We start from the raw sequence: 27,405 nt of genomic DNA, 5'->3' as shown, positions 1-27,405 counted from the left end.
GATCACCTACCAGGTGAGTTGAGTTACCCAAGATTTACCTGTGATCTTGCACTGAGAGCAATTTTGACACATATTATACATCCCTATCAACACACCTAAACCCCTATGAAAACACCCCACCCTACCCAGAGTTTGTGTTCGGGAAACAACCCACCCATCACCTAACCTATTGCTCTCCTCCTGTAGTGAGAGAGGCATTTCTATAAAAGTTAATACATATTTCAGAAAGTTGACGTATATGGTTATTGACAAATTATATCATGGTTATTGCGTAAACATTTATTATTAATACATTACATCAGATCCTAGCTATTATCTGGACATTAAATATTAGATTTTTTTCGTTTTGACCCCATTTTATAACAAATGCAGGCCCTTATTTATCAAACCAAAACATGTAACTTGGTCATACAGCTAATGTAACTTGGTCATACAGCTAATGTAACTTGGTCATTCAGCTAATGTAACTTGGTCATACAGCTAATGTAACTTGGTCATACAGCTAATGTAACTTGGTCATACAGCTAATGTAACTTGGTCATCAGCTAATGTAACTTGGTCATACAGCTAATGTAACTTGGTCATACCGCTAATGTAACTTGGTCATACCGCTAATGTAACTTGGTCATACAGCTAATGTAACTTGGTCATACAGCTAATGTAACTTGGTCATACAGCTAATGTAACTTGGTCATACCGCTAATGTAACTTGGTCATACCGCTAATGTAACTTGGTCATACCGCTAATGTAACTTGGCCATACCGCTAATGTAACTTGGTCATACAGCTAATGTAACTTGGTCATACAGCTAATGTAACTTGGTCATACAGCTAATGTAACTTGGTCATACCGCTAATGTAACTTGGTCATACCGCTAATGTAACTTGGTCATACCGCTAATGTAACTTGGTCATACAGCTAATGTAACTTGGTCATACAGCTAATGTAACTTGGTCATACCGCTAATGTAACTTGGTCATACCGCTAATGTAACTTGGCCATGCCGCTAATGTAACTTGGCCATACCGCTAATGTAACTTGGTCATACAGCTAATGTAACTTGGTCATACAGCTAATGTAACTGGGTCATACAGCTGATGTAACTTGGTCAAACAGCTAATGTAACTTGGTTATTCCACTAATGTAACTTGGTCATTCCACTAATGTAACTGGTCATACCGCTAATGTAACTTGGTCATACAGCTAATGTAACTTGGTCATACCGCTAATGTAACTTGGTCATACTAATGTAACTTGGTCATACAGCTAATGTAACTTGGTCATACAGCTAATGTAACTGTCATACGCTATGTAACTTGGTCATACAGCTAATGTAACTAAGTCATTCACTAATGTAACTTAGTCATACCGCTAATGTAACTGGGTCATACGCTGATGTAACTTGGTCATACAGCTAATGTAACTTGGTCATACTGCTAATGTAACTTGGTCATACAGCTAATGTAACTTGGTCATACCGCTAATGTAACTTGGTCATACAGCTAATGTAACTTGGTCATACAGCTAATGTAACTTGGTCATACAGCTAATGTAACTTGGTCATACAGCTAATGTAACTTGGTCATACCGCTAATGTAACTTGGTCATACCGCTAATGTAACTTGGTCATACAGCTAATGTAACTTGGTCATACCGCTAATGTAACTTGGTCATACAGCTAATGTAACTTGGTCATACAGCTAATGTAACTTGGTCATACAGCTAATGTAACTTGGTCATACAGCTAATGTAACTTGGTCATACAGCTAATGTAACTTGGTCATACAGCTAATGTAACTTGGTCATACAGCTAATGTAACTTGGTCATACAGCTAATGTAACTTGGTCATATCGCTAATATAACTTGGTCATACAGCTAATGTAACTTGGTCATACAGTTAATGTAACTTGGTCATACAGCCAATGAAATGTGGTCATACATTAGTATGAACACGTGTGGTACGAGTTTCATGAAGCATAAAAGTTTTATGCACAAATCAAAACATTGTCCTCTTCGGGTAAATCTGTTTTTTTCACCACTGTAGCATCTTAAAGGGGCCCTTAAAGGGTATCGTGGTGAGTGTATTTGAAGTTCTGTCTCCTGACGTCAATCGCCCTAACGAGATAAATACTGACGCCCGCAAAATAGACTACAGCTACGTATCAAACTGACAAAAATCAGTTACATAGACTACTTTGGGAATCATAAAAAATGAAACTCACACTAATTATGAGCAATACAAACTTTGTGCAGACTCTTGTGTTAAAATGGTATCGTATGTATTAATTATAACCAGTAAAACCTATGTAAACAAAATAGAAATATTAAAACACGCTACTACGAGTATCCACGGTACACTCCATTAGGTTTCCCCTCCGGGAGCCTCTCTCTGATTAAGTTTACATTTGAAGTTTTGGTGTGTAACATAGGTCAGTGGAGGAGAGGCGAAGGGATAAGGTGTATGCGGTATATATTTTCAGTCAAACATCATCTTTAGTTAAAATAGCCGGATATCATCACGGAGGATTTCATTTTATTTTGGATTTCATCTCGAGTGTCTACCGCATTTCACCTACTCACTCACATCAGGTACGTTTATTAGATGTATATTTACCATGTCAGGTAATATACACCAATATAGGAGAAGGCATAGGTTCTACTGAAAATGAGTGTTTAAGTCTGAATTGAAAAGTACTAAGATTGTATTCGTTTGTGGTCTGTAATCCTTGGATATACTGAAAACGTACATATTTTAGCGGTCATCAAATTTTAATGTCGGACATTCTGCGTTAAAATATGACTTGGCTAGTTGTACTTTATGTATGCCGTTAGTATCATAACAATCATTACGAGTGTGCAAACCTGTTAAGATTGCTTGCACATATAGATTAAAATTTGAGTATGCTAAAATAAGTCATTTAAAATTACATATTGTAAATACTAGTGGTTGACTAATCACTTCCCGTTATTTATTCTCTGAATAATCAAATAGTTCGAAATGTTTGGTCCTTCACACCTAACCATACTGTTGGTAGTTAACTTATCTAAAGAGTTTTGATTTATTTCCTTCGAACAATTCCTTGTACTGCCAATCACGTCTGTATTTCATAGACGGATGAACACAGAATATCATTATTGGTTTAAACATTATTTAATCACATATCGGTATATTTACATAAAAATATAGAATATCTGGGAATTGTAAAACAAGCTTAAACCTTACGTAAATCCCTGTTGTGTCTCCTAGTAAATTTGTAACAGTAAAAAAATTGAAACTGTCGCAAATTGTGGAAACACCAAGTGTTTTGATTTTCATCATTTAGAGGTCAGGGATAACATATTTTTATTGTATTTGTTACTACGGCATAACCACCTATTAAATATATATATATATATGATACATATTAGAACTGTGGTGATATTGTTAAATGATTTGATTTGCCACTCCTCTGAGTTGTTGTTGATGTACATTGACATTGGAGATTGCTGATGGATTATCCTGTTTTATTGACCTTTCTAAAACAATCAAATGTTTCTACATCTATAACTAGTCATTAACTTTCCTTACTATTAATCCTGTTGGTTTTGCTGTTTAATGGATAGCGTCGCAGTCAGTTGCCATCCATGTCAGTGTTTCGATGAAAAGTCTATTTTATTAAATCGTATGTGAGCCTCCTTGTTTTAATTTTAAACTAAATATAGTGTTGTTGCTGAATATGCAGATATTGATTCATCAGAATAATCTTTATTACTTTGATTTCTTCTGATACATAAGGAGTATATAGACTTGTACTACACTGTACTATCCCTTTCTTTTGGCCCGGTTCGTTCTTGTAAGTATAAACATGCATATTTAATGAACTTTTTTTCAAACGAGGAACTTTACGCCTAATTATGATAGCAATAATAGAATATTTCATCAGTCTTTGAAATAACGAGTTTGCCATATGAATTTACCCGTTATTAGAGGTAGATTGTTTAAAATGAATGAATGCATAAACAGCATTGCCAATGACGGATAAATACCGACATGTTATTATATCTGAGCACATACTCATACTTCCATGCTATGTCCCTAATGTTTTCGTGCTATTTACTCACTGACGTAATGTTAGTTCGACAATACCAAGAGGAAATGTCAAATAGGAACCAAATAGAATAAAATGAAAATATAAGATCCAGAAAATGTTGCAAATCATGATCATGTATTTTGGCAGAAGGAAAGTTTGTCACGGTGTTTAACATGAAAAGCCAACCATCTTCCATTCTTAATACATTTTTGTACTGCATGCGACTGAACTAGAGATTCTCCTTCCTAAAAACATATGAACAAGTGGCATTACTTTATAGATGGGCATTATTTGTAAATATTTGGTTCCACGCAGAGTTCTGAAAATGGCAACATGAGGCGTTAATGGAGTTTTTGGGGGGTAAATAAGAAATTATAAAAAAAATAACAGGAGGCCCATGGGCCTTAAAGATGCTCCACCGCTGACAAATGGTATTTTTTCACTATTCACGATTTACTATTTTTCTTCATTTAAAAAAGTTCTACATTCCTTATGAAACATATAACAAGAAATATTGATAAGTTCCACGACATTATTAAGTGTTTTGATTGATACCGTTGGAATTCCAAATCGTTGATCGATACGATTAAGCAGGTACAACAAGGTACCCATACCCGAGCCAAAGTCACGCACGTTAAACAAATGCAATACATAACCACTGAGGAGTTGATGAAATTATTTTTAGACAAGAGCATGCATCTAATAAGGTAAACACACTATTGTAAGAGCGATTCGAGTTGATCTAGACAAAAATTTCTTTACTACACTGGAAAGGGCCAGGATTCGGCATACAAGACATCCGACCACTATGTGTAATTGCGGACAGTAAGGGAGTTTGAACTTTTCACATACATTTCACTTCAGTGGGTTTTTCTGGCATACCACAGTAAAACCAACTAATCGAATTTCTATTTAAACTGGTTTGTTTCCGATATGTGTGCAAATTTTAATGTACTCTTTGACTGAATTGTCCCTTTAAGCTCGGTTTATATTTACTCAAGTTATCGCGTTCACAAGGTCGAATAATAATTATTAGAGCAAAGGGCAATAAGTCTGTAAATTACCATCAAATCACACTGATTTTCGAAGTCGTCCGAAAACTTTAAAATTTTAGTCTACATACAAAGTTTCATTAAGATCAGTTTTTATTTACTCAAGTTATCGCGTTCATAAGGTCCATCATGCTTATTAATGCAAAGGGCATTAACACTTAAATTACAGTCGCATCACGCTGATTTTCGAAATCGTCCGAGACCTTTCCTATAATAGTCTACATACAAAGTTGTATAAAGCTCGGTTCATGTTTACTAAAATTATCGTGTTTACAAGGTCCAATAATAACTATTTAGTGCAAAGGGCAATTACTCCGTAATTACCGTCCAGTCAAGCTGGTTTACGAAGTCGTCCGAGACCTTTCCAATGTTAGTCTACATACAAAGTTTCATTTAGATCGGTTTATAAGTTATTGCGTTCACAAGGTCCAATAATGATTATTAGTGCAAAGCAAAGATTACCCTAGAATCGCGCTGATTTCGATCAAGTAAACTCAAGTTAACACGTTCTCAAAGAAATGTTAACGGACGACGCACGACGCACGGCGACCGACGACGGACAAAAGACTATCGCAATAGGTCACTATAACCTATGGTCAGGTGACCTTAAAACGGATCTCGAATTGCTGTCATATTAATATTACACTACATAACCTACATTATGAACATCATCATAAAAAAACAACATCAATTTTGGTCTACTGATTTAGAATTCGCTCTCGTCTTCACAGCTACAATTGGTGCCTATTACTGCTTGTGGAGCAATGATCAAACAAACCATTCTTAAACCATTTATACGATTTTATCGTACTCAAAGAAGGCCGGGTATATATACATTCTAGTTTAGAGGCGAATAGAGAACCCCAATTGTTATTTGGACATCATACATGTTTAATCCTCTTTCGTGAAACATGTTTAAAATCTGCATTATCAACCAAAGCCGTCAAATATCGCTTTACACTCTTAATGTTAATCCTGCTTCACGATTGGAGAAGGAGATTGCAGTGGTCGTCTTAAAATAAACGCATGAGAGTGATAAGAAGTAGAATTATAAGATTTTAGTACATATTGGCAGACATGCTTATCGTTATTGTCTGGCAAAACATGGAAGGGATATTATAGACCATCCGTTAGTTTGTGCCTTTTCTAAAACATCAAATCCTATATCCGGCGTCGAGTAAATCCTTTCTGATTGGCCATCGTGATTAATGTCGTAAATGATGTAATGTCTATGACGCAATACGTAGGATGTTTTCCTCATTAATATCCAAGCAGTTTTTTTTAAACTTTTCGAATGTGTTTCATGTATACATAAACCAACCGACTAAATGATTCCCCATAGTCCACAATGTTACACGTTTGGAATGAATAAATCAAATTCAGTGTTCTTTAACTTAGGTTTAGCTTTTCTTGTAACACTAGATAGAAAACAGATGGGTCTTTCAGCTCAAGCTCTCCCAGGGTAGCCATTTTAAAATAGGTGCATTATCCACTGAAAATCTTGAAAGGGTAGTTGTTCATTATCAAAATTGATATTTTGAACCTCAATTTCAATCTGGATTTTGAAAATTCCTCTAAATCTTACATAGGGATAATTACATGTCAGAAGCTATTTTGCTTTTGAAATTCATAATTAATCAGCCAATCAGTGGTTCGGAAACAATTCTATCCGAGGTCTCACAGGGTCCATCTATTTGGTTATTCCCTACATCTATAGCATTATCTCTTTATATCGTCATTGTATAGTCATTCAGGATGACCAAGTTGAAGATCTCGTGTTTTTATTGTGTCAGTAGTCCAGTAAAAATACGAAAAATATAGGCCTAACCTTCGAATAATTGCAACATAATTTGTTTTCTGCTTTCGGGCTTGAGGTTCTTTGTATTTTAACTCGAAAAAAAGTCGCCAAAAACCATAATTATGTTCTGAAAGTCGTTTTTTTTCTTCGACACATTAAAAAAAAAGAATATATCATTTTTTAAGTCAAATATTTGCAATTTTTGCAATATCTGAAATATAGAATTCGGTGTATAGTAAGTCAAACTTTAGTTCAGTATGAATAGGTTTAAATGACAAAATAGTTGCAGTCAGTGAAGAAATTATGAAGGATGAAAACGGCTGAAAAACTATTGAATTTAGCCAGCATTACCATTTTTGCTCTTTTTAGATGTTAAACATAAAACCTGAACCTGAGTATGTCATTTTATGTTTTATGTCTTAAAGGATTGTTTTTTCTTTGGTTTTAATGCATGACCGATAAGACAAGTACACTAGATATGAACATATCAATTTGACTGACCCTGCCTGTTGCAAATGTTTTTCGTATATCCAGGTATTGAATAAAATACCCTTTTATAGTCAAGATGGCAGACATGTTCTATCCTTCTTTGTATATTTTGTGCTTGTTATTGTGATCATGTACGTATCAACGGTAAAAATATGTGGTAACAACTCAATATCACGTAAATTTGGCTTAATACCAAAAGTCCATAGATCTGCAAGGCAGAAGTGTTCGGGTCAGGTGAAATGAAAACTGACCTATTCAAATATTTGATCAAAAAGAAACTTCAATCTCGCTTTACAAAGAATGTGGTCATTATAGAGGTGATATATGCCAATGGAATTTCCAATCCGAGGAGTCACAAAATAGATGTTTACATTTCCGATATTTTAACTTTGGGACAATAACTACTAAGCTAAAGGGAAATCCTGTTATCGCGAAGCTAGATGGCAATCGTATCACTATAAAGTTTTAAATATAATTAAAACCTGCTACAATAGAATGTAAGATCCCACTACAGGGAATGTGATAACCAAGAACGATAGAGAAGGCAGAATAAACGTCTTCAATGATACAGCCTCATTTTAGCTCGCATCTGTAAGGAATGCTCTGATCTATAATAATAGCGCCAAACAAAAAGGAAATGGGACGACTGGTTTGCAATTTTCAGTATAATGTGACCGGGTGGATCATACTTGTTTGTTGTCTTCGGCGGCATGCTTCAGTGATATAGCACTACAAAAACGGCAATAGTTCCATGATGAGTTACAAGGAGACACAACACGAATATACCGCAGCCTCCCGAAATATACGGATATTCACACACCGCAACACCAATATACCGCAGGCTCCCGAAACATACGGATATTCACACACCGCAACACATTTTATACATGACAGGCCGTCCTTAAATAACGCGGGATGTCAACAGGACGTTGATCAGAATAAATCAAACCAATTATCGTTTAACTTTTCTTCGTGATACGTCTTTAATACATCATGATAAACTAGACATTCTGGCCAAAACAGTATGCCGTTAATAATCGCCTCACGAGTTCTGTTTTAGACTCCATACACCTATACAGTGTGTATGAATCAACCTTCCAATTGTGTGGGAATGTATATCAAAATTGTTTGTTGACTGAGATACGTGCATTGGCACAAACATCAAATTAAGAGTTTAGTGGTCAGCGTCCAAAGTCTATACGAGCATGCTGTTATGTATCTCCGTATACTTCTGATGCCAAGACACACACCAAATGTCTTTCGTGGCGTCATTCCAAATGGTCTTTAATTGTGGGAAATCATCTAGATTTTGTCTCAAAATATATTTAGCATAACGTCATAACTTATAATTGCTTAATAATCGATGTAAATATATGTATCTAAATGATATTTACTGTACCTTAGTTATACTAATCTTGGGATACTCGGTAAAATATATCTCCGCCCCGCAGAAATGTGAGATTTAAAGTTTGCTCATCATGAAATAAATCCATTCTAAGTCTGTTTCATAATACATGCGTTGATAGCGTATAATAAATTACATGTCAATTCATGTAATGATTTCGGGTCAATGATCATTCGGTATAAAAGATATACATATTAGAGCACGATATGTATTATGGCAAAATTTATAACAAAATTACAAAAAGTAATTAACTTATTATAAATACGTACAGTAAGATAATCATCGTCAGATGTTCTAAGTATGTTAACCTAAATATTGATCTACATTCATTATTTCTTAAAGAAACAAAATACATTATATATATATCAACTTTAACTTGATGCGCCCGTTCACAGAAATGATACAAACACACTACATGTCGACATACCTAATAGCCATGCATTTTGTTTTCCATATAAATCCTGGTTACACTTAAGTTGCCTTGTAATTCCTCTTTCCCTTTTGAGATATACATACTTATGCCCAATGTTATCTCGGGTGTTGATATTTTAATTGTTTCGCTATATTGTAGGTCTGGTTGGTTTATTAGATTAACAGCCAAAGACGACATCCCATCCATAGGTACAAGTGTGTGTGAATGTTTGTATGGTTTGAGAGGCCGCGGTATATTGGTGTTGTGTGTGTGATGTTTTGTATGGTTTGGGAGGCCGCGGTATATTCATTTGCCCTTTTTAAAGTGCTATTTCACTGAAGTGTTTCATCAAATAACCAAAGAACATAGTCACATCATACTGACAATGGACTAATAGAATCTTACATGGGTCTGTGAAGTGGACAGGGATATCTCAACCCCAGTGAAATATTTTGGCTGGTCAACCCGAGGCTTGCCGAGGGTTGACGGCAAAAATCTTTCACGAGGGTTGAGATATCCCTGTTCATCTCACAGACCCATATAAGATTCTTTTCTCCCATACTTACTAGAAAAAATGATGAAATTCCACTTTGTTTCCAGCTTTTTCATCGCGCCATGATCGCAGGAACGTCGTTATGCATCAAAATTGATGACGTCATCTACAATGTGCGCCGCAGTTATTGATGACGTCACGTTATTGTCTAGCGCGTGTGAGCTGTCTTACACCCCCCTGTGTAAGATAGAGATATATTTTACCTAGCAACCCCGGGATATCCCTATGGATGGGAGAAAAACCTTCTCTTTATACTGAGCGCTAAGCATATCACAGAAATAATCATCGTTACAGACTATGGGGACACAACTTTTTGATACGGAAAGCCTTCAACTTAAGGTCAAAAGTGAATAAAGTCCGCAAAATTGTCAAAATTGCATGAAAATGTTTTTTAATCAAATTAATTTCCATTGTAACTTAACAGTCAATTGATATTTAGTAGAAAGGGGAATGTCGTCATTTTTTAACAATTTATTTTACAGTAATTTGTATGGCTCCAAAATATCCTATTTGGCGAAAGAAATTTCACTTTGGCGAAACTTTTGACGGTAGAATAAATAAAAAACAAGTATGGACCCTGGATCATGCAATGGAGTACCGGGTAGTTATTACGACCTACCTTTAGGCATTCTTATGGATATATGGTATAATCTGCCACATGAAAACTAAGTTTATATTCTCACGTTCCAGATGATGTAACATTTACCATCAAACAACCATCAACATGCCGGAGACGACACGAGCCTCGTTTGGGGGCTGTAAACATTTCGAGTGTCGTGTGATTGGCTACCCCCGCCCATCGATCACGTGGTGGAAGGATGGGCGTGACATCACGACCGACAACAGATATGAGTTCGATTACTCTGTTGATGGGACAATCACCATGATCATCAGTAAGGTCACACAGAAAGACCAGGGATGTTACCAGTGTCGTGCCGAGAATTCCGAAGGATGGGCTGCTACTGCAGCCTACCTACATGTCCGAGGTAAGCCGAACATTCGTCATTTCACACCATGCCCAAGGATTACTACATAGTCTTTAGGCAAAGGAATGTCACATAATAAAAAGAATCTGCAAATTCCCCTGTACACAGTTTTATAAAACGCAATTAAAAGTGCATTGATGATATGTTAATATATATTGAACCGTGTCACTTTTTGATTGAATTAAAGCGTTACATGAAACCCACAAATTATTCTGGCTTTACTAGAGGAGGCTTAACACAAGCTGAACATGTCGTTATTAAAAGTTAGTTTGGATAAATTGTGTGATACAGTGAATTAAACAATTCATTAAAGTTGTAGCCTGATTGCACCCCGAATCAATGTAGTAACTAATTAGCTAATTTACAAATAACATTTGCAACAATGTCTTTTTCGCAGATTTTATCGACAATTAATTTTAGACTTGTTTATCGTTAATGATTTTCTAGCAATCGATTCCTTTTTATGATCCAAAGTTCATTTTAAAACGAGGCTATACATAACCCACTTTTAGAAAGAAAATCTGGGAAAAAATGTGTTATAGAGCAAATATTGACGTGATAGAACCATGAAATCACTTCGTATCAAAAGATAAATCGTTATAAGCAAATTTTTAATATTTTTCTTTTTGTAAAATTATAAATAAGGAGGAGCCAAAACCTGAAATTTAAATTTACAAGTAGAGTAACATTCGAGTCGAGGAATATTTCGCCAAAGAAGAACAAAATGTGTCATAACTCTGTGTGACGTGTGTCAAAACTAAGAACGTCTCTGTAACAAACAAGTGACGGAGGCGAAAGGACGATCATAAAATCAATATGAAAGTCAATGAAAATTGATTGAACTTTAATTAGTTACTTAATGACTTAAGTAAAAGTAACAGTTATAATGGTTATATGAGTAAGGTATCACATTGATAGGGCCTTCCCCACTGTACTGTCAGTGATAAACTCTTGATAGCACGCTACTGTACTGTCAGTGTTAAACTCTTGATAGCACGCTACTGTACTGTCAGTGTTAAACTCTCGATAGCACGCTACTGTACTGTCAGTGTTAAACTCTTGATAGCACGCTACTGTACTGTCAGTGTTAAACTCTTGATAGCACGCTACTGTACTGTCAGTGTTAAACTTTTGATATCACGCTACTGTATTGTCAGTGTTAAACTCTCGATAGCACGCTACTGTACTGTCAGTGTTAAATTCTCGATAGCACGCTACTGTACTGTCAGTGTTAAACTTTTGATATCACGCTACTGTATTGTCAGTGTTAAACTCTTGATAGCACGCTACTGTACTGTCAGTGATAAATTCTCGATAGCACGCTACTGTACTGTCAGTGTTAAACTCTTGATATCACGCTACTGTATTGTCAGTGTTAAACTCTCGATAGCACGCTACTGTACTGTCAGTGTTAAACTCTCGATATCACGCTACTGTATTGTCAGTGTTAAACTCTTGATAGCACGCTACTGTACTGTCAGGTTAAACTTTTGATATCACGCTACTGTATTGTCAGTGTTAAACTCTCGATAGCACGCTACTGTACTGTCAGTGTTAAACTCTTGATAGCACGCTACTGTATTGTCAGTGTTAAACTCTCGATAGCACGCTACTGTACTGTCAGTGTTAAACTTTTGATATCACGCTACTGTATTGTCAGTGTTAAACTCTTGATAGCAAGCTACTGTACTGTCAGTGTTAAACTTTTGATATCACGCTACTGTATTGTCAGTGTTAAACTCTTGATAGCACGCTACTGTACTGTCAGTGTTAAACTCTCGATAGCACGCTACTGTACTGTCAGTGTTAAACTCTTGATAGCACGCTACTGTACTGTCAGTGTTAAACTCTCGATAGCACGCTACTGTACTGTCAGTGTTAAACTCTCGATAGCACGCTACTGTACTGTCAGTGTTAAACTCTTGATAGCACGCTACTGTACTGTCAGTGTTAAACTCTTGATAGCACGCTACTGTACTGTCAGTGTTAAACTCTCGATAGCACGCTACTGTATTGTCAGTGTTAAACTCTCGATAGCACGCTACTGTACTGTCAGTGTTAAACTCTCGATAGCACGCTACTGTACTGTCAGTGTTAAACTCTCGATAGCACGCTACTGTACTGTCAGTGTTAAACTCTTGATAGCACGCTACTGTACTGTCAGTGTTAAACTCTCGATAGCACGCTACTGTACTGTCAGTGTTAAACTCTTGATAGCACGCTACTGTACTGTCAGTGTTAAACTCTTGATAGCACGCTACTGTACTGTCAGTGTTAAACTCTTGATAGCACGCTACTAAACACAAAAAAATGAATTAATTTCCCCAAACCGGCAGTGGATTATTTACACTTAACGTGTGTACTTTAGTAAACTCCAGACTCATGATAAAACATTTAAGACTCACTATCTAGTTTTTTTTTCGGAGAATTCTAAATGTTAAAAACGACTTGGCATCTGTGTTGAGGTTTGTTTAAGAAAATGTCTTATCTTATTAATGTACCTCCTTCACTGTCAATGATGTTAGTCACAGGTACATCTGTGTTAACATAACGTCGTTGGCCACTACTAAAGTAAAGATACATGTACGTCTGGAGCCATCCGATACAAATGAGATTTGTCGCTACAGGTGTTATTAGGTTACTACAGGTTAGCCTAACTCCAAGAACACTTGAAGCGACTAACCTCAGTGGTATGGGGTGCCAAAACAGTGGTTCCCTTAATGTAACCTCTGACTCTTGGTTCTGTCCCCTGGCCGAGTCTAAAATGGTGTTCTCTGCTCCTGAATAGCGCCTAACATTAATGAAGTGGGACGACTGGTTCGTTGTTTTCGGCTTCAGTGTGATAATAATATAAAAGGGCATACACCATAATACATTGAACACATAAGAGGCCGCCCTGAAATACCCCTGGCTTTTAATAGAACGTTGAATATAACTTATAAAAGAAAAAAAAACATACATGATCGTAACAGGAAAAACCGGTATTAGTTTCAGCAGATATTCAGGTCGTATTCCTTTCCACTAATATATTACTCAATCATATTTAAATGTTCACTTGAATAGATTGTTTTTGTTAAATCACAAAATCTCTTGTGTACTCTCATCAAAAAGTGTTACAGGAAAATCCATTTAAGGTACTCCTAATAATAATTAAATCTACTAGAAATTGTCTCCTAAAATTCCTAAATTATTGAAGGAATTTTTGCATGTGCATAAAATAATGTCAAAAGTGAATCTGCCATTTTGGGTAGGTATATATTGTGACGTCAATTATGACGTTATATGTTCAAGGAAAACGACGTACTCTTTTGTTCACTTAAAACTCGATAGACTGCAAAGGATTGTAACTCTGTAAGACGATATAATCTTCTTTCCATAACAAATATATCAGTACCATTGCGTGCAGTCCGTTGATACATCATTATCTTAAAATGATGGCTATTTGACCAAAATTAAAGCTAGATTATAAAAATCATGAATTATTCAACGATTACATTCCAATTTCGTCTGATATAATGATGCAGAGACGCATTATACCGGTAAAATGATCATTAATGCTTGATTTCTAAGGCGATATATATTACGACATCCAGTGAAAAACGAAAGTGTTTATACATCAGCTCATGAATGAACGAAAATAGCCGAGGATGCCGAAAACATGAACAGGTGATTTAGACAGATTTCTGTAATAAAATGGTGTAAGTTTCACTAAAATCTATTTTAGTCCGTCTCACGTCACAGACTATAAACAAATGATTGATTCTGATGTTATCCTCTCACCTAACCCGGGGCGTGTGTCGCTGATGTGAAACAGACATGGCCGACGTACGGAACTGGTTCACTCAGACATTCGGAGCTACTTATCTGTTACAATCAATGATAACGCGGTATCACTCCGCGGAAGATATGATGGCATGGCTACTCAGCCGAATACTCAAGGCGAACGTCGTTTTAAATCATAAAAAATAAACAAGTTTAATCTGTAAAATTGTATCACAAAACTTTCTCTGAAAATGGGGATGGTTATAAAAAAACTTTCTGTGTTAAAGATAAATTGAACTTTCCCTGTTTTTGTTTCATTTTATTTTGGTCATTTTTTGCGTTTGCACTTTTTTTTGCTGTAAAAGATGAATTTGCATTTTTATAGTCTAAAAGGAATAATATATTGATGCACTCTACACTTCCAGTGTATTTGTCAATGATGAAAAAAATATGACTGAAAAGAGAAAAGAGATAGAAGAGTCACATGACTGAATACTACGGCAATCGAAACAAAGAAAGATCAAGATGACACAGACATTCCTTTTATGTTGAAAACAATTTTAAACTCATTTCAGCTGTTCAGCTGAGTTTTATTGATATAAGCGGTAAAGTCCCATAACAAAGATCTAAGTATTAAATCAAGTGTCCCGGGTCCGATAAGCGTTGGGTGAGTTTTAAATGGCCATACACGATGGGAACTTTATTGATACAAAGTGGAAAGCTCAGAAGCTAAAGAGAGAAACATTCATATAACGAAGTGTTGTATGTCTTATCCATACTCATTTGATTTTGTCAGCCTGACTGTACAAGAAATGGAAGTCAGGGTTTTGAAATCTATTTTGCTCGACATTATCATACGATCCATCATTGGCTTACAGACAAAAGTTTGCGTATAACAGTTTTTGTTTTCATTCAGATCATTTAGGTACATGTGGATACGTTGTTGCTGTATACAAGCTTGACTCTGTTGGCAATTGAAACCTACAACTATAAGCATTAAACATCATTTGGACAGCACATTATTGGGCCAGAATGGTTTTAATGCTTAAACATTTTTAAAACTTACCATGACATAAGACAGAATACTTACTGCATTATAACAAGGACTACTTTTGACTTTAATGCACACTGTAGCTTACCTATGTTTTAACATTAGGACTGAAAAGCAATTGTTACAACTCTCTGTATAAATGTAAATTTTAACTGTTTTTACAATTACTTGGAAATCGTTACAAATAAACCAATCCACAGAAACTATTGACCGGCGAGGAACTTTTGCATTCGCTTAATTGTTGACGTCATAAATAACGGCGCGCTAGACCCAATTTTTTTCGACGCAAGTCTTTCACGCCAGAAGCTGTGATAAGTTTAAGATTACGGTTCAGGTAACAAAACAGTTGTTTCATGCCATATTCAAGTCAACAACCAAAACCTGTTTCATGCCATATATACGTCAACAACCATAACCCTTTCCCCTAGGTGTTGGGACCAACCCCTCGGGGAAAGAGTTTTCACTGTTGACTGATAAGACCGAATATTGTTTTAGGACTGAAAAGTTTGGGAACTTAAAAAACTTAATTTAGAAAATTAATGCAACAGTTAACATGCTGGGGCTGAATACAATTACAATGTAAGACAGACTATTGAAGAAACAAAGAATTATTTCTACTCTTAGAAACGAATGAAATGATTCTCAGTAATGAAAAACGAGTATCACGTTATAAGCGACAAGAAGGAATAAGTTAAATTTGAAACCAGATATTGGAATATAAACATTTGATTACACACTTGTCTTGGCAGCATATCCAACCCCATACAAAGTAGTTTTCAGTCTAAAAATAAATGTAAAGGATACAATGGCGACGGTATAAACACAGTCTTCTAACGGCGATGGCTGATAAGATACCGTGGTAATCGCCCGTCGTATCATAAACTAACACCAGGGGGCGCAGGATAAAATGACACTACTGGAAGCCGCCTTCTGGAAATGACTCATTCAAAGATAAATATCATGGCACACATTTGGAAGGATAATGTTGAAATGAAAATTTATTGAAATATTTCTCCGTTTTAAGTTTAAGATTATTATTTAAGCAACACATTTGCGCAAATATTTAATGTCCTGGAACAAATAAGCATCGCACGCCCAATTCAAATTTACCAAAAGCCGTTTTTGAAAGTTGATGTGTGGAATACTTTCCCTTATTTCTGATTCTTGACTTAATTTGTTCTGATTCAGATTTGCGTCTCGATTCTACAATCCCATGAGCAAAACCAAAACTTCAAAATACTTCTATTTTTTGTCTTCTTTTGTCTTTCACCTTGAGATTGTGTTTGTTTGGTTTTCATTATATCGTATGGTATCATATTGTGCTAGCCATTTTATGAAGAACACAATATCGATCTTGATGCTTGTATTGCGCACCATTAATTTATGTCCATCAAATGTTGGTCGTTCGGTTTATTTATGTCCAATTAATAGCTAGGGTCATTTAGGGACGGTCACACCTGTATGCGACGTGTTTGAGGGAATGTCTGTATATTTTGGGAGGCTGTGGGACGTACCTGGTGTGGCTCTTTGCCGCGAGTTTATAGTGTTACCTCACTAAAGTATACCTCCACACCGACCACCACTACCCGGTAACATTGTACTGACAACTGACAGTCGTCCCACTTCATTTATGCTGAACTACAGCAGGAACATAACATACGACTTATCCATATTGCTAGTTTTATAGCTGCTATGAAAATGGCTAAAATAAAGCGTACACCTCTCTGGATCCATCCTGACGTTCATACAGTAAGGTTATCTATGCTATCCCTAGTGTGAACGGACCATCTGTCTGTATGATACCATAAGTCGTATCTTTTACGGTAACAGACGAAGACAACATTAGAGTCTGAAAAATATTTTAGCTGATTACCTAGCTCTGGACCCGATAACATGACACTCGAAGTACAGAAGAGGGAAAAATAGATACTTTATATTTAATCACATTTAATATTTGGACACGATTCAAGAAAACGTTAACACAGATTAAAACGTCGGATGTATCATACATTAGACGAGAACTAACTCCAGGTAGTTACCAAATATTGTTCCTAATAAAAATAGAAACTAAATGTAAATCTTAACGTGTGATTTATGAATCCTTTAGCTATCCTATTTTAGGTTTTTTTAAATGTTTCATCCTTATCATTGTGACGTCACAATGCCAGTGATCACGAAAAATGGCTGTTCAAATGGCTGTTCCGTCCTTGACGATAATAATTTGTTTAGACGTGAAAGATGCACTCTCTTGGAATACTTATCATGAAATTGTTATAAAATGTAAACATAAACATTCAGCTGGTAATTATGGGAGTTTGAATGTCAACTGGATGACAGCAATAAATACAACATGACGTGCTACAATGTAGTTGTATTGTGTACCATTGTACGAATGTCACATTGTACGACATTGTAAGGGAGAAAGCTCCATTGTACGAATGTCACATTGTACGACATTGTAAGGGAGAATGTTCCATTGTACGAATGTCACATTGTACGACATTGTAAGGGAGAATGTCCATTGTACGAATGTCACATTGTACGACATTGTAAGGGAGAATGCTCCATTGTACGAATGTCACATTGTACGACATTGTAAGGGAGAATGTTCCATTGTACGAATGTCACATTGTACGACATTGTAAGGGAGAATGTCCATTGTACGAATGTCACATTGTACGACATTGTAAGGGAGAAAGCTCCATTGTACGAATGTCACATTGTACGACATTGTAAGAGAGAATGTTCCATTATACGAATGTCACATTGTACGACATTGTAAGGGAGAATGTCCATAGTACAAATGTCACATTGTACGACATTGTAAGGGGGAATGCTCCATAGTACGAATGTCACATTGTACGACATTGTAAGGAACGAGAATGTCCATTGTACGGATGTCACATTGTACGACATTGTAAGGGAGAATGCTCCATTGTACGAATGTCACATTGTACGACATTGTAAGGGAGAATGTCCATTGTACGAATGTCACATTGTACGACATTGTAAGGGAGAATGTTCCATTGTACGAATGTCACATTGTACGACATTGTAAGAGAGAATGTTCCATTGTACGAATGTCACATTGTACGACATTGTAAGAGAGAATGTCCCATTGTAAGGATGTCACATTGTACGACATTGTAAGGGAGAATGTTCCATTGTACGAATGTCACATTGTACGACATTGTAAGGGAGAATGCTCCATTGTACGAATGTCACATTGTACGACATTGTAAGGGAGAATGCTCCATTGTACGAATGTCACATTGTAAGACATTGTAAGAGAGAATGTCGATTGTACGAATATCACATTGTACGACATTGTAAGACAGAAATATCTATTGTACCAATGCCACATTGTACGACATTGTAAGAGAGAATGTTCCGTTGTACGAATGTCACATTATACGGGTGTCACACTGTACGACATTGTAAGACAGAATGTCCCATTGTACGGGTGCCACATTGTTCGACATGGTAAGAGAGAATGCTCCGTTGTACGAATGTCACATTGTACGGGTGTCACATTTTACGACATTGTAAAGGAGAATGCTCCGTTGTACCAATGCCACATTGTACGACATTGTAAGAGAGAATGTTCCGTTGTACGAATGTCACATTATACGGGTGTCACACTGTACGACATTGTAAGACAGAATGTCCCATTGTACGGGTGCCACATTGTACGACATGGTAAGAGAGAATGCTCCGTTGTACGAATGTCACATTGTACGGGTGTCACATTGTACGACATTGTAAAGGAGAATGCTCCGTTGTACCAATGTCACATTGTACGACATTGTAAGAGAGAATGTCCCATTGTAAGGATGTCACATTGTACGACATTGTAAGAGAGAATGTTCCTTTGAACGAATGACACATTGTAAGGGAGAATGTCCCATTGTATGGATGTCACATTGTACGACATTGTAAGGGAGAATGCTCCGTTGTACCAATGTCACATTGTACGACATTGTAAGGCAGAATGTCCCATTGTAAGGATGTCACATTGTACGACATTGTAAGGGAGAATGCTCCGTTGTACCAATGTCACATTGTACGACATTGTAAGGCAGAATGTCCCATTGTAAGGATGTCACATTGTACGACATTGTAAGGCAGAATGTCCCATTGTAAGGATGTCACATTGTACGACATTGTAAGGGAGAATGCTCCGTTGTACGAATGTTAAATTGTACGATATTGTAAGAGAGAATGTCACATTGTACGGGTGTCACATTGTACGACATTGTAAGAGAGAATGTTCCATTGTACGAATGTCACATTGTACGATGTTGTAAGAGAGAATGCTCCGTTGTACGAATGTCACATTGTACGATGTTGTAAGAGAGAATGTCTCATTGTACGGATGTCACATTGTACGATGTTGTTAGAGAGAATGCTCTGTTGTACGAATATCACATTGTACGATGTTGTAAGAGAGAATGTCCCATTGTAAGGATGTCACATTGTACGACATTGTAAGAGAGAATGTCCCATTGTAAGGATGTCACATTGTACGACATTGTAAGAGAGAATGTCCCATTGTAAGGATGTCACATTGTACGTTGTTGAAAGAGAGAATGTCTCATTGTACGAATGTCACATTGTACGATATTGTAAGAGAGAATGTTCTGTTGTACGAATGTCACATTGTACGATGTTGTAAGAGAGAATGTCCCATTGTACGAATGTCACATTGTACGACATTGTAAGAGAGAATGTCCCATTGTACGAATGTCACATTGTACGACATTGTAAGAGAGAATGCTTCATTGTACCAATGTCACTTTGTACGGCATTGTAAGAGAGAATGTCCATTGTAAGGATGTCACATTGTACGACATTGTAAGGGAGAATGCTTCATTGTACCAATGTCACATTGTACGGCATTGTAAGAGAGAATGTCCATTGTACGAATGTCACATTGTAAGACATTGTAAGAGAGAATGTCGATTGTACGAATATCACATTGTACGATATTGTAAGGGAGAATATTCTATTGTACGAATGTCACATTATACGGGTGTCACACTGTACGACATTGTAAGACAGAATGTCCCATTGTACGGGTGCCACATTGTACGACATTGTAAGAGAGAATATTCTATTGTACCAATGCCACATTGTACGACATTGTAAGAGAGAGAATGTTCCGTTGTACGAATGTCACATTATACGGGTGTCACACTGTACGACATTGTAAGAAAGTATGTCCCATTGTACGGGTGCCACATTGTACGACATGGTAAGAGAGAATGCTCCGTTGTACGAATGTCACATTGTACGGGTGTCACATTTTACGACATTGTAAGACAGAATGTCCCATTGTACGCGTGTCACATTGTACGACATTGTAAAGGAGAATGCTCCGTTGTACCAATGTCACATTGTACGACATTGTAAGAGAGAATGTCCCATTGTAAGGATGTCACATTGTACGACATTGTAATGGAGAATGCTCCGTTGTACCAATGTCACATTGTACGACATTGTAAGGAAGAATGTCCCATTGTATGGATGTCACATTGTACGACATTGTAAGGGAGAATGCTCCGTTGTACCAATGTCACATTGTACGACATTGTAAGGGAGAATGTCCCATTGTAAGGATGTCACATGTACGACATGGTAAGGGAGAATGTCTCATTGTACGATGTTGTTAGAGAGAATGTCTCATTGTACGGATGTCACATTGTACGACATTGTAAGGGAGAATGCTCCGTTGTACGAATGTCACATTGTACGATGTTGTAAGGAATGTACGATGAGAGAGAATGTCTCATTGTACGGATGTTGTACGATGTTGTTAGAGAGAATGTCTCATTGTACGGATGTCACATTGTACGATGTTGTAAGAGAGAATGTCATCATTGTACGGATGTCACATTGTACGATGTTGTAAGAGAGAATGTCTCATTGTACGGATGTCACATTGTACGATTTGTTAGAGAGAATGTCTCATTGTACGGATGTCACATTGTACGATGTTGTTAGAGAGAATGTCTCATTGTACGGATGTCACATTGTACGATGTTGTTAGAGAGAATGTCTCATTGTACGGATGTCACATTGTACGATTTGTAAGAGAGAATGTCCATTGTACGGATGTCACATTGTACGATTTGTAAGGAGAATGTCCTTGTACGAATGTCACATTGTACGACATTGTAAGGGAGAATGTCCCATTGTACGAATGTCACATTGTACGACATTGTAAGGGAGAATGCTTCATTGTACGAATGTCACATTGTACGACATTGTAAGGGAGAATGTCCCATTGTACGAATGTCACATTGTACGACATTGTAAGAGAGAATGTCCCATTGTACGAATGTCACATTGTACGATGTTGTAAGAGAGAATGTCCCATTGTACGGATGTCACATTGTACGATGTTGTAAGAGAGAATGCTCCATTGTACGAATGTCACATTGTACGATATTGTAAGAGAGAATGTCCCATTGTAAGGATGTCACATTGTACGACATTGTAAGAGAGAATGCTCCGTTGTACGAATGTCACATTGTACGACATTGTAAGAGAGAATGTCCCATTGTACGAATGTCACATTGTACGACATTGTAAGGAAGAATGCTCATTTGTACGAATGTCACATTGTACGACATTGTAAGGGAGAATGTCCCATTGTACGAATGTCACATTGTACGACATTGTAAGGGAGAATGTCCCATTGTACGAATGTCACATTGTACGACATTGTAAGAGAAGAATGTCCCATTGTACGAATGTCACATTTGTACGACATTGTAAGGAGAATGTCCATTGTACGAATGTCACATTGTACGATGTTGTAAGAGAGAATGTCTCCATTGTACGAATGTCACATTGTACGATGTTGTAAGAGAGAATGTCCATTGTACGAATGTCACATTGTACGATGTTGTAAGAGAGAATGTCCCATTGTAAGGATGTCACATTGTACGACATTGTAAGAGAGAATGTTCCGTTGTACGAATGTCACATTGTACGATGTTGTAAGAGAGAATGTCTCATTGTACGGATGTCACATTGTACGATGTTGTTAGAGAGAATGCTCTGTTGTACGAATGTCACATTGTACGATGTTGTAAGAGAGAATGTCCCATTGTACGGATGTCACATTGTACGACATTGTAAGAGAGAAATGTCCCATTGTAAGGATGTCACATTGTACGACATTGTAAGAGAGAATGTCTCACACATTGTACGAATTGTAAGAGAATGCACATTGTAGATTGTAAGAGAGATGTCTTTGTAGTGTCACATTGTACGATTGTAAGAGAGAATGTCCCATTGTAAGGATGTACAATGACGTGTGTAAGAGAGAATGTCCATTGTAGATGTCACATTATGTACGATGTTGTAAGAGAGAATGTCCCATTGTAAGGATGTCACATTGTACGACATTGTAAGAGAGAATGTCCCATTGGAAGGATGTCACATTGTACGACATTGTAAGAGAGATTGCTCTGTTGTATGAATGTCACATTGTACGATGTTGTAAGAGAGAATATTCTATTTTACCAATGTCACATTGTACGACATTGAACGAAAGAATATTCCAGAAGATAAGAACGGAAACGAATTCGATAATAAATCTACATCAGTGTTTTATATGAAAATCGCAAAATTGGTAAACACAATCTCAACCTTCATTCTCCATAATGAAATGTTGTAAGTCTTAAGATGCTATCAAAAGGAAATTCATTTCCCAGCGATAATATTTAAAATCAAATAAATTCAAGTGTATTTAAATAGCCACCGTGTAGATAGTATGAATAAAATGCATCTGTTACCAATAAAGCTATTGAGCAACCCACCGGGAAGTGGTATTCTAATCAATGGCATCAGAACCACATACGGGCTCCAATTCCGGTTCAAAGCATATTCCAGATCACGTAACGGCGTGTAAGTTTATCATCAACAGGTAGCACAGTGGTCACACATTCATGTTTAAAAGTGCATTTATTACAGTCAGGAGAAGTTGGAATTTATTTTTATGTGTCCTTGTTATAGTGGTCCTCTTGCCCTTTTTGTGGTAATTTGATATACACATTCATTTCTTGCCCTTTTTGTGGTAATTTGATATATACATTCATTTCTTGCCCTTTTTGTGGTAATTTGATCTATACATTCATTTCTTGCCCTTTTTGTGGTAATTTGATCTATACATTCATTTCTTGCCCTTTTTGTGGTAATTTGATCTATACATTCCTTTCTTGCCCTTTTTGTGGTAATTTGATCTATACATTCATTTCTTGCCTTTTTTGTGGTAATTTGATCTATACATTCATTTCTTGACCTTTTTGTGGTAAGTTGATCTATACATTCATTTCTTGCCCTTTTTGTGGTAATGTGATCTATACATTCATTTTTTGATCCGTGAGATTTGCAAGGTTTCGAACTCTCTAAAATTTAGGTTTGTTTCTTGATATCACAGCTGTCTTACAAGGATAAAGCATACTGTACATGTATAACCGGTTACTTTAGCGGATAGATAATTTTACGAGTTTGATATAAAACGAGGACATTCAATTGTTCACATTATGATAACTGCGCTCACCAAAAACTTTGCCTTTAGATTAATTATTAGATAAGAGAAGTTTAACAGTGACACTTGTTTATAACGAATATCTAGGGACCCTATCTATACACACATTAACATATTATAGGGATATTGTGACGATACATGGATATGGGCATTTCACATTTGCATAATCCGTCATTGTGTGGTTGTGGGAATGAATGTCAGTATCTATTTACCGGAATGAAGCAACAGCGAGCACCGCTTGCTCATGGTTCTGAGAGCCCCGGTCTGGACCGGTTACAATATTGACTGGGAATGGCTTGTTTGTTTGTTTGATTAACTTAAAGTCATATTAACTGATAGGGTCATATATTGGCGGTCTGCCATTTATGCGATGTTTAGCGTGTTCGAAGTGTTTGGTACGTGTTTTGGGAGACTGCGGTATATTCGTCTCGTGTCCTCTTGTAAAGTAGAACTCTGGCCCTTTTTATAGTGCTATATCACTGAAGCATGCCGCCGAAGACACATGCAACACACCCACCCGGTCACATTATACTAACAACTGGCGAACCAGTCGTTCCACTCCCAGTATGCTGAGCGCTTAGCAGGAGCAGACGGCACTTTTATAGACTTTGGTGTGTCTTGGCCAGGAGACAGAAACCAGAGCCTACCTCACAGGGGCGAGCGCTCAACAGAAGGCCGAAGTGAGGCGGTGCCATGGAAGAAGAATGTTAGGTTGGAAGAAAGAGAAAAGATAAGATCCTAAATTTAGTCGTTTTTTACGATCATGCAATAGGGGCAGCAGGTACAATTATAATGCCATACCTGCAGGGCAATCCTGACTGGGAATGGAAAAACGAATACTACTGTGCAATGCCCCTTACTTAACGTTTTTAGAATTCAATTACCGTGACCACGAAAATAATCCGCGCAATCACTAAAATAACCCCCGATCAAACGATATATACGATGCTGTTTTAATTTGAACATGTACTTGATGATTGCAGTGTGTATGTATGCTGAATTTCACCTAGAGGCATATTGCATATAATTGCATATTGCATATAATTGTATTATGAAAGCTGCAATAAGCATCCATTGACTACAGATGCTGATACAAGTATAGATAAAACGTCTGTGAGATAACTGTGTTGACAAGGAGAGCATTTACGGTGATGATTAATACATTTTATAAATAATGACTTCTTTAAATAAACAACGTATTCAGTAACTTTACAGGAAAGCAGGTAAACATGTGCATTAACGTTACAGATAAGCTAACAATGCTCAGAGTGAGATGATACCTCCAACACAATCTTTACTTATACCAAGTTAACAAGGCCTTCTAATGAGTAAGCCCAAACTAACGATTCTGATCTACCAGCGAAGAGTTCAACAAAGAAATTCTTTCTCTCACGAAATGTAATAGATATATGTATATATAGACACACTGATGATTGAGTTGGAAAAAATGCTCTTTCATTACTAGTCTAAGAGTTTTATGACAATTTTCCACATGTATTACACCTTCGAGAAGGCATGCTTTTCTCATTAGCCAAAAGTTTAAATATTCCTCTATTTTCGCCAAGGTTTTTTTTATTTTCTCATAAATGACGTCAAACATTGATCACATAAATATCATAAAAATCTTCACGGGGTAGATATTTGAGTTATCATTTAACTAGCATATTGTATTTATACTTTGTTGATACGGTGCATTAAGACATTCAGATAAATGCCTTAGTCAAATTTCTTACTATTTAGGCGGCCTGTGGGTAGGGCGTTAGAGATGTACCGGCATTGATTGTAAAAGGCGACTAATTTAGGATCTTATCTTTTCTCTTCATCCTAACTATCTTAGTTCTTCCTGACGTCTCCCTTGGAACCGCCTCACATTTGGTCTTGAGTTGAGCGTTCGTCCCTGTGACGAAGGTTGTGGGTTCTGTCCCCTGGCCGAGACACTCCAAAGTCAATAAGAGCGGTAGCTTCTGCTCCTGCTTAGCGCTCATCTTACCAGGAGTGGGAGTTGGTAATATGCTTCAGTGATATGGCACTATAAATAGGGCAACAGTTCCACTATACAAGAAGACACAACAGCAATATACCACAGTCTCCCAAAACACGCACCTCACACTATATATACGCTACACACCACATACGTGGGAGGACGTCCTTACATCAAACAAACAAACAATTACTGTTTAGGTTGGAGGACAGAAATTATATTTAATGATTAACTTGAATAGTGACGTAAAAGTGACTTTAAAGCAGATACTGTACAAGTCTAGCTGGTTATTTTCGCCGGTTACGTTTATTTGCGATTTATTTTCGCCGGTTACGTTTATTTGCGATTTGGTCAAAGTAAATGAACTTTTAGCGGTTTTAAAATTTCACAATATAGGTATAATGATATATATTAATAATTCAATTATCAATCGTTAATTAATTTTACGTAACCATAGCAATACATAGGGAAGCCACGAAAATAGAATCCTCGCGAAAATAGCCGGTTATACAATATGGTATTGTTGACTTCTATCGTTACAAAGAGAACGAGATCTAGAATAACCTTGACCCCTTGACCTCTTAGACAACCCCGGTAAACAAAACGTAACATTCTCATCGTTTCCCTGGTGAAGGTTTTGAGTGTGTAATAAAGTCAAGGCCGCACACATGAGCCTTACATTTTACTAATGGGATGCAGTATGTTTTATACAGCTCCAAACATCATGCTGACACCTTCTCCCAACACCGATCAGCCTGATAGCACTAATAGTCTAGGAGGCGGTGATTGTTGTAGATTGTTAATCGGGAAAACTTCAGTTTGACAGATAACACTAATCCACTGGTATCGTTTTAACAAGAATAGGGCATTTAAAAAAAACGTCATACATGTATGTTATACACGGTCTGTCTTTGTGCTCACTGATTTTTAATAAAAATATAAATATGAAAATATGGGCCAATATACTTTATCGATTTCATATCTGTTATATTATCTATTACACATCTCAGTAACAGTAATATTACATTATCTAATTTAAATCGGGATAACACTTATAGTACATAATTATTTATTCCGAATTTATGATAATAAATTATCTATTCCGAATGTATAATAATAAATTATCTATTCCGAATTTGTGATAATAAAATATCTATTCCGAATTTATAATATTACATTATTTATTCCGAATTCATAATACTACATCACTTATCTATTTTCAAATTCCGATGTCACTAATATTCCTTCATAATACTGAATCGATTTCAAATCCCCTTGATACTA

The 27,405-nt window shown here is 36.7% G+C and overlaps 1 protein-coding gene across 1 annotated transcript in view; it reads left to right on the top strand.

Annotated features, from left to right (window-relative positions):
* The first annotated feature begins 2,449 nt into the window (after window positions 1-2,449).
* The window catches only part of LOC138310170 (titin homolog), a 36,293-nt gene continuing 11,337 nt past the window's right edge, over window positions 2,450-27,405 (top strand). The window contains exons 1-2 of the mRNA XM_069251291.1: window positions 2,450-2,591; window positions 10,472-10,767. Coding sequence (XP_069107392.1) covers window positions 10,506-10,767 — 262 coding nt within the window. The 5' untranslated portion in view covers window positions 2,450-2,591; window positions 10,472-10,505. The remainder of the gene's footprint in view (window positions 2,592-10,471; window positions 10,768-27,405) is intronic.

This window comes from Argopecten irradians, chromosome 16 (assembly GCF_041381155.1).
Source record: "Argopecten irradians isolate NY chromosome 16, Ai_NY, whole genome shotgun sequence".
NCBI classification, from domain to species: domain Eukaryota; kingdom Metazoa; phylum Mollusca; class Bivalvia; order Pectinida; family Pectinidae; genus Argopecten; species Argopecten irradians.
Note: the sequence above shows the minus strand (reverse complement) of the source record. Positions and strands in the feature narration are given on the sequence as shown.